Here is a 17585-nt window from a genome sequence, read left to right as displayed (position 1 = left end):
ATAAAGCTGTTCACTGGCTATTTCAACGCTTTATTAGCTGTTTGTTTTTTAAAGCAAGTGCATGCTGAAGTGGTTTCTGCCTAGTACAGAGTTTGATTGGTAAACTATTCTAGTCCAAAGGTAGGATAATTTTTTAGCCTGAAAATTAGTTTGTTTTATGCAGACTGCATCTAGTAATGAAAATCAGTTTGTTCTAATTTTTTTCTTGTGAATTACAAACATGCTTTGAAGAGGAATGTCTCTAGATGAGAGGTCAAGGATGAACTGCTCTCAGTAAAGATATCGAGATAAGAAAACCTTTCCGCAAATTCTCTAGATAAACTAATTTATTTTGCTAACTGCTTGTCTACTGTTTTGAAATAAAAGTCCTACTGACTAAAAGAATGGCTTTTCTTAAGTGAGTCGGCTTTATATTCCTTTCATTAGTAAAGCCACCTATCTGTACACTGACTATTCTTTGCCACTCCGTTTCTGGTTTTGGATAACATCTCATTTAGGTTTAGTTAAAAAGTTCTGGTCTCGCAAGCCATTACGGTTCCTGTCACATAATTTAGGTATATTGAAAGGATTAGGGTTGTGTTCCAGGAAACAGGAATAGCAGCATAATTCATATTCACTATCAATTAGTGAACAGTCAGGCAAGCAGCCACCTCTAATCCTGAAACAAAATTAGTTTTTAAAAGATGAGAATGAACCATCTGCTATTGGATACTTCCCAGTTTGCTCATAGCCTGAATTGCCCGCTAATTATTTTATACTTTGTAACTTGAGCTGTGTACGTTTCATTCTTAGATTGAAGACTAAGCTTTGATCTATGTCCCAGCTGTTTCCAACTGCCTGCAAGGAGTTCATGATCACATGACCCTGGATATGGATGTCGTCTTGTCGGATTTTGTTCGCTCAACGGGGGCGGAGCCAGGACTGGCCAGAGATCTACTTGAAGGTAAAGAGTGAGTGATGGGGTAGGAATAGTTAATTCTTCAGTAGGTTTTGTATTGGTACAAATGATAGAAAAAAGGAGTTGAGAGGGGCAGGTTGGCTGTCAGTGGGGGTAGTACTACACGTATTAAGGTTACCTTTGTAGCACAGTCAGTGAAATCTTGGCTTGATCTCATGTTCCATGCCACTACAGTAATGAGCCTCAAATCATTGCTGGGGGTAGAATTCATAAAGCAAAAGCATAGTGTTGGAATATGCCTTTTGTTCTTGCATGGTGCACACCATAAGCAACCATCTAAAGGGCTAAAAAAATCGGTTTGATCAGAGGTGTTTTCTAAAGCTTGAACAAATTGTACTGGGAAAAGAGCCTTTAGTGTAGTTTCAGTGTACTCTACCATATGGCTATTTCAGACTTTTTTGTGAGTGATCCTGTTGTGAAGGTGTGAATTTCACTTGTGCCTTTTTGCCTCTGAGCTACTCACTTACAAACTTTTCTGCTATTACTCTACTTTGCCGTAACCTTGATCTTGGATTAAGACTTTATACAAATGCAGTAAACTTGTCTCATCTCTTAGATTAGTAATCGTCCATGCATTTAGTACTTGGACAGCTTTTTATCCTAAAAATTGCAGCTTCCAAAAACGTATACAACCGTGAGGATGTGTTTATGCTTTTAGACATACAGATCCCAAAGCAAATACAATCTGAATTGTAAAACCTAGTTCGGAACAGCTATTTCTCATTAAATTAATTCTACATTTCTTATCAGTATATGAATATTAGCTCTTGCATGTGTAGCAGTTTTGATAACATACAATTTTTGTTTTTTTTCATAGAAGCATAGTGTAGGTCAGTGGTTCTTAACCAGGGGTACACAAACCCATGTAGGTACGCAGGGTCTTCCAGGGGTTCGTAAACTCATCTAGAGATTTGCCTAGTTTTACAGCACACTACATAAAAAGCACCAGCAAAGTTAGTACAAACTAAAATTTGATACAGACAATGACTTGTTTATCACAGTATTTATATTCAGGAGATTTATTTTCTAATTATATGGTACAAATGAGAAAGTAAGGAATTTTTTAGTAATAGTGCACTGGGACTTTTTTTTTTGGTATGTTTGTCTGATTTTTGTAAGCAAGTAGTTTTTAAGTGAGGTGAAACTTGGGGTACAAAAGACAAATCAGACTCCCGAAAGGGATACAGTAGTCTGGAAAGACTGAGAGCCACTGGTGTCGGTTATTCGTCTATCTTTATGAAAATAACTGTGTTTATCCTTTTAGCTGTTTTAAAATGACATCACACTTCAGTCCAGTCTCCCATCTAATATTTATAAACACTTTCAACCTAGTAGCAGAGTACTGAGGGGAAAAATGAGCAAGTCTTCTCCCAACCACTGTCAACTTTAACTATAAATATTTTAAAAATTCCAGTTTGGGGAAGGTAGTACTGCAGTGTGGGTTTTTTAAAAGTTATAATCAAGTTACGATGCTAGGATGCATCTGCTTTTTGTTCTTTAATGGGACATGTCAGTTTACTATTAGTGCTAACAATGATGGGACCAGCTGCCGGTATTTTTACCGCTGTCATGTAGCCTACTTAGGTAACATCTATTCCCAACTTGCACTAGCGTCTCTGTGGTTACTACCACTTTGGAGCTACAGCAGTAATGATATACAGGTCTTAAAGTTGTCAAAGTAGATGCAAATTGCTTCACCTCTTAGCTCCCATTTTCCCCCTTGATAATGCCCCTCGAGGGCTGAGGATTGGCTCGTATTCATATATAGAGAGTTTTTGGTCTTCAAATACTTTAGGTGGTGGGCAAAGTTCCCATTTACTTTACTGGAGCCAGGATTTCACTTTGTGTTTACAGATGGTAATATTGTCTGGAAGGAAGTCTGTCGAGTGTGGGTTTTGTGGTGTATTTATATGTCTTCTGGTTTCTAATTTAAGTTACTGTTTCATTTAAGGATTTTGAATCTTGTCTTTCAGGGGAAATATTTGAGCTTGGGATGGAGAGGTGTTTTAGGATTTTTCTCTCCCACTCTAATACTTGTGTGATTATTGATTTTGACAGCTGTAATCTTAATTAATTTTCATAGTACACTAGTGGAACAACTGCAGTCTTCTGTTTTTTTAATTTGCATTATCATAGTGCCTAGGAGCCTCAGACATAGCCCAGGATCAGTGGTGCTAGGCACTGTATGAACACAGAACAAAAATAGTCCCTGAGTTTGCAATCTAAGTATAAGATGAGATAACAGAGGGGTACAGAGAGACCAGCAGGGAAGTACAGGGAAGCAATAAGGCCATGTGGGTCAGCATTGTAGATTGTGGTTTCAGCACACAATCCATCTAAATGTTGTCCAGTCTTTCTGTCAGCATGGCAGCAAAGGAGAGTTTTGAGATGAGTTTTTTAAGGAAAATGAGTTTGTTCTGTGGATGTTTGAGGCACTCCTCCCAAGTGTGGGGAGTAGCATGGAAGAAAGCATGAGGTTGCCTGTTTGAATATTTAACAAGCAAGTAGTGGAGGCTGATGACAGATAGGAGTTGACTTTTTGATACTGAATGAGAGAGATGTAGGTTTGGGAATAGGCCATGAAGGGCCTTCCAAGTGAAGACAGGTAGATTATGTTTGATATGATGGAGAAGAGGGAGCCAGTGATGGGATGCAAAGAGAAAAATGACATAGTTAAAGCGGTGGGTAGGAAAATTATCCTTGCAGCAGCATTCTGAATGGATATGATGGGAACAAGATTGCATTTGTCAAGACCAGGGGAAAGGATGTTGCATAATCGAAATGCGAGGTGATGAGAGTTGTAGCTGTGTGGATGAATAGGAAAGGTGATACCTTAGTGAGATGTTATGCAGTGTGTAGTCGGTTTAATACAAAACCTTATTTAATTGCATTTGCCAATCAATGTTTGAGAGGTCAGGCAAGGCAGCTAGGCTGATTTTGGTGGGGATTCCTATGGTTCTACTGTGTTCTTTTGGAATAGAAATATTCTATAAAGTTAAATTATCCAAAACCGTGACAATTTAAGAAGGCTGAAAGTATGCAGTATGCCCCCTTTTGTGTATAAAGAGCCATGTGCTTGTGTCCACTATACGGAGCTGAACATATGAATTTCAAGCTGTCTGACTCTGATTACACATTATCCTGTATCTTAATTATTACCTTTCCTACACCCAGACACACAACTACAGTTTTTTTTATACCTACTTTGTAGTTTGATTAGAATCTAACTTTACTAATGCTGTTAAGTGTAAATGGCTTTGCTTGGCAAGACCTGGTGTTAAGTTTTAGGTGTAAGGATTTCAGTACGAAAATAAAGAATCTGGAAAACACGTCATTTGGCAAGATCATCCGTGCTTAATGTTTTAAGTTCTTTTGTCTTCCAGTTAGTGTGCACTGTTAGATTTTCTTTTTGTGGCCTCCAGAAACAAAATATTCTGCAGAAATAGTTGACAGATCTCAGATGTCCATAGTGAATTTCCTTTTTGTCTCCACTGAAGTTCTAACCTCTGGAATACCCCTTTATTTTCAGTCTGGCTATTCAGATGTCAATGCAATCTGTGTGTGAAATTGGATTAATTCATGTTGCCATTTGCTTTCAGAAACCATATGGGTATGAGCTACTTAAACCACGCTCACTTTTCAATTAAAATTTTCTATAGCCTCTACTTAAATAGTGCACTATCATTCACAGACATGTATATTAAGTTGTTACAGGATATTTAAACAGTGGTGCCCAGTGGAGCACCCTTTTCTCCAAAATAACTGCATGCAAAATTTAGTTTCTACAATATTTATTTACATGTCTACTAAAATTACTTTATGCAGTGTTGTTGTAGCTGTCTCGGGCCCAGGATATTAGAGGCAAGGTGTGTGAGGTAATATCTTTCATTAAATGGGTCTAATAAAAGATATTACATCACTCATCTTCTCTCTAAATTACTTTACTAATGTGTTATAGTAAGAGTTTATTTATATAAATATCTGATATTAGTGGTGGTTTAAAAATGGCAGTGTTGTGGTGGGGTTAAATCTGTGACTTTATTGCTAAGCTAGGGACAGCTACAGTCTGAAAGACTAGTGGCATGACTGTCTCTTCCAAGTAGTCTGTGAGTCTGTAGGGCACCCTGAAGAGAATATAAAATATCAGAGTTTTTCTTGGCTTCATTATCTGGCTCCTTTCCATCCTTGTCTAGCTCAATATTTTATGCATAAGATAAAATGTACTTTTTCAATAACAAAACTTGAGTCTGGAGTAGAGTTGTGTAAATGTGCTTATATTAAGTAGTTCATTGTACTGTATAATGCGGATGACCTGAAGGAGCTGTAATGTTTTTTGTATAGGATCTATTAAGTTAGCATATCTGCTCTCATCAGTTTGTATGGTAGTGATGTATTACATATGTGAAGTTTCTTACAATTGTGAGCATATGGAATACAGGGTTGGTGTAAATTTGTCTCAGATTTTTTTCAGTATATTTGGCCACCTTTAGTTCTTGAACTATTAATTTAAAGTAAAACACGAGCAGTTGATCTAGGGGTGGCTAACAGGCACTTGTGTAGCTGAACTAAGTTTTATCAGTTCTCATGCAGGCTTTTATTTAGAAAGGAGAAATGCAGTTTGTAGCAGCAGAATATAAAATTGTTCATGCAGTATACCTCTTCCCCGATATAACACTGTCCTTGGGAGCCAAAAAAATCTTGCCACGTTATATTGAACTTGCTTTGGTCCTCCGGAGTGTGCAGACCCGCTCCCCTGGAGCACTGCTTTACTGTGTTATATCTGAATTTGTATTATATCAGGTCACGTTATATCAGGGTAGAGGTGTAGCAGGTAACAGAATTATTGTAGTAACAGAAATGAGCACACTTATCTCCTCCAGGTTAAATTCTAAATGTTGCTTTTTAAAACTTGGAGTGGCTCAATATTGAAGAATGCGGTTAACCCAATTTAATTGCTGCTAACTGCAGATGAGGCTTTGAGCAGAAATACCATGACTTTCTTTTCATAACAGTTTCTGTGGGTATTAATCTGGTTCAGACAGAAAATTTGAACCATTATTTCAGGCAGTCTCAGTGATTTAAGGATAACTGGCTATTTTTTGGAAGAGGATACTCTACAATAAACAGTCTAGTGGTTGCTAGTCTTAGTTTTTAAGTTGTTTAGTGTTGATCTATAAAATCCTTCGCAGTCTTTGTTTATATGTATATCAAACTTCCTCTCCTTGTATTTTAACCTAGCAGCTATCATTGGCTGGAAGACTAGAGTTGACAGTACCTACATATTTATTTGTAGTGTTGTTGTAGCTGTGTTGCCCCAAGGATATTAGAGAGAGAAAGTAGGTGAGGTAATTTTTTAGACCAACTTCTGTTGGCGGAAGGGACAAGCTTTGAACTTACAGAGCTCTTTTTCAGGTGTGGGGTTGGTAACCAGAGTATCAAAGCTAAATATGAAATGGAACAGATTTTTTTTAAGTGATCTCCTTCATGTGTTAATTCCCTTATGCTTAATCTATCCCAACTTGCATTTAGCTTGGACACTCTGGTTACCTTCCCCAGATATGAAGAGCTCTGATGCTTGAAAGCTTGTCCTTTCCACCAGCAGAAGTTGGTCCAATAGCAGATATTACCCTCACCTACCTTGTCTGTCTCAGTCCACACAGACGTATGTCTGTGGACAGGGCCCTTTACTCTGCCTTTCTCCTTAAGGGCTCGTCTGCACTACCATGCGGGGTCGATCTAAGACATACAACTTCAGCTACGTGAATAGCGTATCTAAAGTTGATGTACTTAGATCTACTTACTGTGGTGTCTTCGCTGCGGTAAATCGACAGCAGAGCTCTTTCCCATCAACTCGGCTTGTGCTTCTTATTCTGATGGAGTACCGGAGTCGACGGGAGAGTGCTCTGCCATTGATTTTAAATCAACCCCCGCTGGATCGATCGCTGCCCGCCAATCCAGTGGGTAGTGTAGACAAGCCCTAAGTCTGACAGAGCTAGAGTTTCATCTTTAGGGCATGCGTGTAAGGCCTTGTTTAAAGGCGCTGAGTTCCTGCGGCTTCTACTTGAAGCCAAAAACAAGCCCCTAGGCTCTCTCATATTTTGGGTTTTTATGCAGGAGAGTTACTTTGTGAGCTAATACTAGTTTAGCTGACTTCACAGTTTATTCACTTGTTTTAAATATAAAGGAAGTTTGACCAACAGCCTCATCTTACAACACAAATCTGGTGAAAATGTAGTTTGGGCAGCGGTTTCACTGAACAGCTGTATCTGTCTCCATCTTGCATTTAGAATAATGAAGTCATTAATGCTGAGTCGACTTAAAAAATAAAATACACTAGCTCTAGCTATTGATTCTTCTTTTAGGAAGCAGAACTTACTGTAAATCTGTGAATACTTAAGAATCCTCACAACTGGCACCCCATGAGATCCTTCTATAGAAACTTAATGTCTTATTTGTGAAAATGGGGGGGGGGCACATTTGGTGAATTGTTTGGCTAATATAGAAATTCAGAAGTTGTAATAATAGTTGTGTATTGCTTCAAGAGCTCAGAAGTTTGAGCGATGTAACAGTAGAAATTGTTGGGTTTGTATGTTTGCCAGTGAGGCAGATTTTGATTTGTGATTGCAATTTAAATTTTGATTTAATGGGTCAGTAAATTCCTGATGCTAGTTCTTCTTTTTTAAATAAAAAGCTTGACTCAAAAAAGTGATCATTTACCAAGCAGATTAGTGACTGATCCTGCACAGCAAACATTTATCAATTAAATCTCTCAGAAGAAGTTAAACACTTCAGAAACATATTTGCCTTAGGCAATTAGATATTGTGAAACTTGTTTTGATTTGGCTTATAATAGATCATGGACAATCAGCAATTGATCTATTTTCCTTTTAATGAACGTACTGCATGTGTTGGCTTTGTTTTTAAAGCAGTAAATGAACAATGTATTAAGATTCTAAATAGGTTAATAAATCCTCAGTATTGCAGGTTCAACATACATAATAACCCACTTGGTGGCATCTGTTATTTCTATATCTAAAATGATAATTTGTTTCTAAAAGGTCAATTTATTGCATACTGAAAGATTTACATGGTTTAATTTTATATTGATAAATCTTATCTGTGATCCTTTCAGATTGGTGGATAGTATTAAAATGAAGAGGACTTTAACGATACAGTCAATCCCACTGAATTTGCTGTTGAGCTACATTTTCTCATTCAGTTAGTGCATCTGATTTTCCTATGTTCCTGCTAATTAGTGTGGCTGGCAACTCTTCATGCTTTCATACTTTGGTTTTGTCCCCTATTGGATGATGAATGGAAAGCTGTATGCTGTTAGCTTTATTGGAGAGCAATTGGTGCTTACATTGTAATAAATTTCTCAAATACGGTAGAAGAGGCTTACAAAACAATATTGAGTCTGACCTCAATCAGCTGACTAACTGGTCTGCATAGGAAGTGCTTGGTGAATGTGAAGGAAGTTTGAAGGTCAGTGCAGCTTTTCAGACACAATAGGCATCTTTCAAAGTGTGAAACTGACGTAAATACAAAAAACTGTTAGAGGTTTCCCCTGTTCCATCTTCTATTCCTAAGCATATACAATGAGTACTACTGAACTTTAGGCTTGCTGGCTGTTTCCGTCACATGGTCTTCATGGTTTATTTCCAGATTAGAATTCGTGTTTTGATAAGGTTGATAAATTGCATTTAAGGCATTCCTCTGGGGCGTATGTTTCAAAAGTGGTTTAACTCTTTTTTTTCTTCTCTAATACTGAGAGTTTTCATTATACTTTCCAAACTAGGTAAAAACTGGGATGTGAATGCAGCACTAAGTGACTTCGAACAGCTGAGGCAAGTGCATGCTGGGAACCTGCCGCATTCCTTCAACGAAGGGCACAACTTTAAATCCTTGCAAAAAGAGGCTGCTCGACCAGTGCGGCCACCGCTCCAGCGGCAAGATGACATTATTCAAGGTAAAGCAATATTTCTAGATGGATTTTTGACTGGATCGTATTCTCCTTTGACACATGACTGAGCGCGAATGAAAACCTTTTTAAAATATAGTGGGACAGATTCTGTCCCCTTCTTTGGCAATATAGGGGATGGAATCTAGATAGGGGAAAACTCCCCTGGTGCAGACTCACATGGAGGGCCACTAGAAGTGATCCTAAGTTACTCCTTACAAGCCTCAGCATAGAGTGTACTGCTGGATTCAGGGCTGCATTGCTGTCCATAGACAGTCGAGGATGAGATACTGAAAGTCAGAATTTGAGCAACTAGGGGCCATTTTCACTTACGTCAGAGGCTGTTTCAGCACCTGTAGCAGCCCAGAATTCACAGATTGTAAAAGGTGGCGCACAGCCATGTTTGCCACCCACTTCCATTGGCTTTACCTTTTTGGAAGTGAAGTGCGGAAACTGAGCCTAGTCAGCCTTCAAGTGGTTGTTTGATAACAAACTGTATGAGTGCCCAATCCAGAGCAGAGAGATTTTGCTTCTTTTTAATCTTCAAGCTGGAACCTCTTCTAGGTTTTTTAAAATAGTGCTGTTCCTTACTGGCTACTAGTCTAGGCTGCTGTTAACTGATAGTGAGGCTCTGTACAGTCCGGGCAGTTTGTGAGCAGTCTGAGAATCACTTCACTGAAGTTGCTTTGCACTTTTGTAGCACTTTCCATCTCAAAGCACTTTGATGAATTAAGCCTTAATTCCTGGTTGATGAGGGCTTTAAGTTGAGTGTTGGATGTGGAAATTGAGGCATAGAGAAATGAAATGACTTGTCCAGGGTCACATGCTGATGTAGGGGCAGAGATGGGAGTGGAGCTTAGGACAAAGTCAAGAGACTTGTGGTTTAAAGAGTAGGTTATGGTCCTTCTCCACAACCCAGTTTTATTTTCCTTTCTTCCCTTTTGGAATTAGAAGTGCTTGTCAATTCTATATGCTGAAGCACTTCACATTCTTGCCACAAAACTAAAATGCTAGTTGAAGACTGTGTAAAATGCTTTTACTTGGAGGGAAAGTGGTCCAGGAAATACAGATAGGCCTTATCTTCACATCTTAATGTTTCTTCTCTTCTTGCTTCAGAGAAACGTCTCTCTCGGGGCATTTCCCATGCTAGCTCCACCATTGTTTCTTTGGCCCGCTCCCATGTCTCCAGCAATGGTAGCAGTGAACATCTGCTGGAGATGCCCATTTGCACTTTCCAGTTACCCGATCTCACCGTGTACACAGAGGAATTTCGCAGCTTCATTGAGCGAGATCTCATCGAGCAGTCTATGCTGGTAGCGTTGGAACAGGCTGGTAAGTGTTACCTTGATATTTTTGTTCTTAACACTAATTTGCTGCAGGGGTAGCAATTTGTGCCGGTGCCAACTGGAATGCTCTGGTTTACAAGCTTTTGGCTGTAAAGAATGGAACATGTTATAGGGATGATGCACTCTGTATCTGCGAAGGATAAAGTTGTTTGATCCTCTCTCTAGCATGAAAACAAACCATAGAGTTGAGAGAAGGCCATAAACAGGCCTAAAGCTACTTTGTGTGTAGGCGCCGTATGTATGTGATCCGTTCATGTTATTTCTAAATATTATTGTGACGGGGCTCCTACTGGTCGTCTTGGGGCTCAGCTCTGTAGGTTGGTACGCCCATTCCTGGTGGTGTCTCACCCGCCATCACTTCTGCTCCCGGACCCACATCACTCCAAAGTCTGCAGCATCTTATTCATGGCACAGCTCTCTGCCCTTCCTGGGGGGCCAGTACTGCAGTCCAATTGTCCAGCCACCCTGTCATGATGGCAGGGGGTGGAAGAAACCTGGACCCACTCAGTACTCCAGGTCCTGGCCCAGGAACCCTCTAGATGGCAGCCACTTTGTGTCCCCTCTAACCTCACAGTACATTTCCCTGGGCCATTTTCATGCGGCCCCAGCACCTTGACCTTTACCTCAGGGCCTCAGCGTGCCAGTCTTAGCGACCAGCCAGGAAGCTCTCTCTAGCTTCCTCGGTCCCTGCTCTGCTCTGTCCGGGGTGCTGGCGCTCCTTCCTCTTGCTGGGAGCCTGATAGTCCCTCCTTGAGCTCCAGGCAGTTACTTACTCTGCTCTGCCCTGCAGCTTTTCTTATATGGGCCTGCCAGGCCCTGATTGGCTGCTCTGCACAGACCCCCCCTCCCCCACTGGCTGCTTTTTGCACAGTCTCCCTAGGGCTCATTAACCCCTTACAGGCCAGCATGGGGTCGATGCCCCTTCACAATTACCCAGCAGTACTCTCTAGTTCTTCCTCACCTAAGATTTCATTTCTCCTGTTTACTATTTCTTCAGTGATGTGAGAAAGGCGGGAGAGGTTTTTACCCAGTATATACAATAGCAGATCACAACTGATGCCTGTCAATACATTTTAAAATGCACAATTTGGAAAAAGATGCATGGTAACTACCTGTGTGCAGCAACCTGAAAATACACATGAAACTGATGCATAAGTGGTGCAAGTAGAGCTGCATGCTAAGCTTCGGTTTCCCTGAGGAGGAAACCTCATAGGGTTGTCTATACTACCATGCGGGATTGATCTAAGATACACAACTTTAGCTGCATGAATAGCGTAGCCCAAGTCGATGTACTTAGATTTACTTACCGCAGTCCCTTGACTGCAGTAGGTCAACAGTTGATGCTCTCCCGTCGACTCCGCTTGCACTTCTCGTTCTGGTGGAGTACTGGAGTCGGCAGGAGAGTGCTCAGCGGCCAATTTAGACTAGACGCAATAAATCAACACACACACCCCCACCCGCCCCCTGCTGGCCTGATCGCTGTTCCGGTGGGTAATGTAGACAAGCCCATAGTGAGTCCAGATGTGTTTATGGTTTCAAAACACTATCTCCCTATCACACTACTGATGAAAGGTTACAATGTAGTCTGCAAGTAAGATTTGGTTTGTGTGTGAGGGGACGCACGTACATTACCAGGGCTTTCTAGAGGGTGGAAGCATGAAATGTATTAACCAACATGTATTGTATTTTATTGTTATTTATTTGTATTATTGAAGCACCTAGAAGCCCTAGTTGTGGACCAGGACCCCATCGTGCTAGGCTCTGTACATATATAGAACAAAGACAGTCCATGCCCTCAAGAGCTTACAGTCTAAGATAATGAGAGACAACAGATGGATACAAATTGACTGGAGAGTATAAGGAAACAGTGAGATGGTATTGGTCAGCATGACAGACATTGATCTCCACACTCCAGCAGCCAGAAAACTTGTGTCAAATATAATCACCACCAGCAGCGTAGACATGTTTTATGTGTGCGCACAGGGTAGCTCCTACGTCTCAGTAATGGATGCTTAATTCAGATACTGTACTGCTTTAATAAAAGCATTGGAGGTGGGGTGTGGGGAAACCCTGAATGAAGTAGGAGAGGGGATTAGTGAATTTTGGTGTCTTAGAAGCTTATTACAGTCTGGGTGAATCAAGCTACTAAACTTGAGATTTCTTCAAAATCATCCTCTTTTTAAAAGGAGTCCTGGTTTGAGCAGAAGATTTGGAGAAAGAATCAGATTAGAATTTAGAAGACTAACACCCACTTGCTCTGTGAATTTTTTTTTTTTTAAATCTCTGCACTCTACCTCATCCTTTTTTTTTGCCTGCACCACCGATACACATTTCTAAATAAGACTTTTTCCTCAGTAGATAACATAAAGTTTAAGGGAGGTCAAATTTTAGACCAAATCTGCTTGAGAGTGTCTGTAATAAATATTCTGAGGTTTTGGAAATTGACACTTGATACGGGTGATATTGTTACTTGTGGCTTTGCCATTCAGCAGTGGTGAAGCTGTTCTTTCTAAAGAGAATAAATTTCATGTATCCTAGCCTGGGGTCGTATCTAGATGGATATTAGATTCCAGATTAAAAAAATATATGTGTGACGCACAAATGATTGACAAGAATTTTGTTTCAAAATGTAACTGGGTGACTCAAATATATTTTATTCAAATGATTTTGCAGAACTTATATGCTCTAGAGCCCGTTACATATCTAGTGGTCAGACCAATGACCTGGGAGTGAGAACTCCTGGATTCTTTCCTGAATTACTATGGTTATAGGCAGTGGAAAGATTCCCATTGACTTCAATAGAGCTGGAGCAGACCCTTGACCGTAATAGGGTAATTCCTACCAGACTGGAGGGGTGATAGAGGTGATAGACTGAATTAATAGATGTCTAGAAAGTGCTTTGAAGATGAAATGCAACTACATTCTGTATTTATTTAACTTAAATATTGTAGGCATTTGGTTTTAATATAGAAATATCCTGTGTGTGAAACAGAATTTGTAATGTTCCAAACTTAATTCAGAACATTTGAGTTTCATTCTCAGATTTTAAATTAATTCTGTCATTGAGTTTAGTGTGCAGTATTGTTAGTGGATGACACAAGCTTAAGGTGTAATTCTCAGTTACATAAAGGACCCTTTGCGCTGCTGGTTGTGTAGAAGGTCAGTGTAACTAACAACCACTTTAAAGGTAAAGGAAGTCTGGTAAAGTGCCAGAGTGGTGAAAACAGGCCTTGTAACTGAGGGCTTGTCTAGACTTAAAACAACGCCGGGCTGTAGTGCTGCAGCAAAGACGCTACCAACGCTAATGGGAGGGGTTCTCCCGGTGGGGTAGGTCAGTGGACCTAAACTTTTTAGGGTCATGGCCCCACTGACCCTGTCCTCGCCTTCCCACTCCACTAGGGCCGGGAGCGGCACCATTGCTCCGAGAGGGGAGGGGACGGGGTGCAGACATAATATGGGGATCGTAGCGGGGGGAAGATCTGGGGCTGGAAACGGAGCCATCGCCAGGCTGTGGTGGGATCTGGCAGTTTGGCCCCTGGTTAGGGGCAAAACTGCTCCAAGGCTGGGGACAGGGACAGGTGCCGGGATGGGAATTGAGGCTGGGGGAGGGGCGGGCTGGGTGGTGCTCTGTCCCTGACCCCGTGGGGACTGGCCTGGGCTCGCTGTGTCCCCCTGTATCTTCCTTCATGCCCCCCTACAGGGCTGCACCCCACAATTTGGCAACCTCTGGTGCAGGTAATCCATCTCCCTCAGAGGCAGCAGCTAGGTCAACAGGAGAACTCACTCATCGACTTAGCACTGTTTACGAGTTAGGTTGGTTTAACTGCATTGTTCAGAGCGTGTGGATTTTCACACCCCGGAGCGATGTAGTTATACCGATCTAATTTCCTAGTGTAGACCAGCCCTGAGAATCAGACCTTTTAATATTCCTCTTTCTGAGCATCATAAAGCACTTCATAAAAGCTAATGGACTGAGCCTTACTACACACCTTGTAAGTATTTTCCTTCCTTTACAGCTAGAGGTGAAGTTACTTACTCGAGATTGCATAGAAAACTGTGGAAAAGCTGGAAATAGGCTCCAGATCTTCTCTTCCAGACTTGTGCCTTAATCACATGACCGTCAGTAGTCCCTAGAGATCAGTTGAGCAATGTTGAGTAGCTTTTTGAAAAAGCCGCACCGCATATTGGCAAGAAAACTTCTGCTTTCTTCTATTTATAAGTTATGGTAATACATCTGTGAATTGCCGTCTGTAGGCAGACTATTAGAAATTGCTGTATGATGAGGTTAGGACTAAGCATGTCCTGTCATTGAATGCAATTTACCCTACTGATGAAGAGTAGCGAGTGAATGGCAAACAGATGCCTTATGGTCAGAATAGAAACCTCCCATTTGTTAACGGGTGATAAAAGAAATCAGTACAGGACTTCCACTGGCCTTAATAAAGGTCTCTTTCTATCAGGGTGTTACCTTTTGCCTGGTATACAAACAAATGCATACACGCTTCTCCAAGCCATCCTCCAAAGCACTACATATCTTGCATGTTCAGCTTTCAGAGGTGCTGCAAATATTCTGACTAGTATGTTGTTGGCTAGACTAGAGGTAGGTTCGTAGTTAAGTCAGATTAATTGCTAGTTCAGTACTGTTTCGAAAGGGTCTCTAATGGCTTTCTGGGAATTGGATCATGCAAGGAATTTGTAATAAAATGTATAGCCTCTCCAGTTCTTGCTGGTCAGGTGCCCACGCTGCAAACCCCACTCCTCTATCCCCAACCACGTTTTGTGCTAATTGGGCCCTCTGTTGGCATTCTCAATGGAGAGGCCAATGATTGAATGGGCCCTGACATGGAATTAACCCCACAGAGACGGTTCCTCGAGGGTTAAGCCACATTGGTCAGGTTGCGGATGAAGTTTGTACTACACCATTGCCTCTACTGTACGTTTTCTGTAGATACAGGACTTTGTGTTTCTGGGGCTGTCACTTAGCACCTTATATGGGCTCTAAATTCATGTAACTTTCTGGAAGGTTGAAAAAGCCCTGTGTTCAAGGAGAGTGCTAACTGTAAATGCATCAGTACATTGGAATAGGCTCTCATCATAGCTGTCAAATTTCAAAAGTAAAAATGTTCAGACTGTCAAATCCGTTTTGTGTGGGCTTTCCTAGCTGTAATGAGGAGAATAGTGGGTGAGTTAACTACTATTTAATATATAATCAAAAACTATGAAAAAGCAGAAGCTATGATTAATATTTAAAAGAACTCGCCTCAGTACAGACACCAGTTCTCTTAATTGCACTTTCCAAGCTGTTCTTTATTCATTTCTTTGCTCTATTAACCTACTTTAAATTTTGATTCCACCCAACACACCCAATGCTCAGTGATTCAGTAGGGGGAAAAAATGTGCTCAACAGTAAATGAGCAATGTGGTGGTGGGCGTTGCTGTTAAATCGGTCATGTCAGTCTGAGACGCAAGAGGACAAGTAGCTCGTGGTAGTTGCTGTGCTCTCTTGTTACCAAGGAAGGATGGTGTTGTGGCTAAGGAAGTGGGACTCAAGTGTTACATTCAGTCCCTGGCTCCGCTACAGATTCTCTGGATCATGAGCAACTCCCTTGATCTCTCTGTTGCTCAGATCCTCGTCTGTAAATTGGGAATGGCAACGTCTGTCTTTCCGCCCCACTCTTTATTTATCTCGGGCAAACTTTTTGCCCCGAAGGTCACATCTGGGTATGGAAATTGTAAGGTGGGTCATGAATGCTCCTGAAATTGGGGGTTGAGGTGAGGGCTCTACCTGTGGGCTCTCAGGGGGCTGGGACCAAGGGGTTTGGAGAGTGGGAGGGGTATTAGGGCTGGGGCACGGGGTTGGGGTACGAGGTGGTGGTGAGGGCTCTGGGAATGAGGGGTTGGGGGTGCAGGAGTGTGCTCTGAGCTAAGATGGAGGGGTTTGGAGGGCAGGAGAGGGATCAGGGCTGGGGCAGGGGGTTAGGGTGCAGAAGGGGAGCAGGGTGCAGGCTCCGGGCAGCGCTTACCTCAAGGAGCTCCCAGGAGCAGCAGCATGTCCCCCCTCTAGCGCCTATGCAGAGGCATGGCCAGGCAGCTCTGCATGCTGCCTCGTCCACAGGCGCCACCCCCGCAGCTCCCATTGGCAGCGCTTGGGGCGAGGGCAGCATGCGACGTCCCCTGGCTGCCTCTACACATAGGAGCTGGAGGAGGGCATGCTGCTGCTTCCAGGAGCCGCACAGCACAGGGCAAGCTCCCAACCCGGCTCCCTGGGTGGAACACCCGAGCAGGGCAAGGCCCAGCCCCCACTCTCCACTGGGAGCTTGAGGGCTGAATTAAAACGTCTGGAGGGCTGGATGCGGCCCCTGAGCCGTAGTTTGCCCACCCCTGCTTTTCCTGGTCTATTTAGATTTGGGATGAGGAGACTCTTACAATGTGTATGTCCCACACTTAGTACAAGAGGACCCTGATCTCAGTTGGAGCCTGTAAGTGCTACTGTAATACAAATACTAAGACAGTAAGAAATGACCATAATGGGTCAAACTAATGGTCCATCTAGCCCACAGTCCTGTCTTCTGACAGTCACCAGTGCCAGATGCTTCAGAAGGAATGAACAGAAGAGGGCAATCATTGATGGTCCCCTGTTGTCCCATCCTAGCTTGTGGCTGTCAGAAGTTTAGGGATACCCAGAGCATGAGGTTGTGTCCCTGACCATCTTGGCTAATAGCCATTGATGGCTCTATCCTCAGTGAACTTCTTATTCTTTTCTGAAGCAAGTTATGCTTTTGGCCTTCACAACATCTCCTGACAATGAGTTCCACAGTTTGACTGTGCTTTGTGTGAAGAAATACTTCCTTTTGTGGTGACCAGAACATCATGCAGTATTCAGGGTGTGGGCATACAATGGAATTACTTAGTGGCATTATTTTCTGTCTTATCTGTCCCTTGCTAACATTCTGTTAGCTTTCTTGATCGTTGCTGCACATTGAGCGGATGTTTCAGAGAACTCTCCACAATGACTCAAAGATCTTTCTTGAGTTTTAACAGCTGATTTTGACCCCATCGTTTTGTATATGTACAGTTGCATTTATCAACACTGAATTTCATCTGCCGGTTTATTGCCTACTCACCCAGTTTTGTAAGATCCTTTTGTAACTCCTCGCAGTCAGCTTTGGATTTAACTCTTTTTTTTTTTTTTTTCTTTGTTATTTTGCATCATCTGCAGACTTTCCCACCTCACTGTTCATCCCCTTTTTCAGATCATTTATGAATAAGCTGAATAGCACTGGCCCAGTACGGAGCCTTGGAGGACCCTGCTATTTACCCT

General features: G+C 41.9%; 1 protein-coding gene across 1 annotated transcript in view; it reads left to right on the top strand.

Moving 5' to 3' along the window:
* Positions 1-17585, top strand: part of OTUD7B (OTU deubiquitinase 7B) — a 71964-nt gene that overhangs the window by 30282 nt on the left and 24097 nt on the right. The window contains exons 2-4 of the mRNA XM_032792208.2: positions 793-943; positions 8757-8927; positions 10035-10250. Coding sequence (XP_032648099.1) covers positions 859-943; positions 8757-8927; positions 10035-10250 — 472 coding nt within the window. The 5' untranslated portion in view covers positions 793-858. The remainder of the gene's footprint in view (positions 1-792; positions 944-8756; positions 8928-10034; positions 10251-17585) is intronic.

Source organism: Chelonoidis abingdonii, chromosome 11 (genome assembly GCF_003597395.2).
Source record: "Chelonoidis abingdonii isolate Lonesome George chromosome 11, CheloAbing_2.0, whole genome shotgun sequence".
NCBI classification, from domain to species: Eukaryota; Metazoa; Chordata; order Testudines; family Testudinidae; genus Chelonoidis; species Chelonoidis abingdonii.
This window is presented reverse-complemented; position numbering and strand designations above follow the sequence as displayed.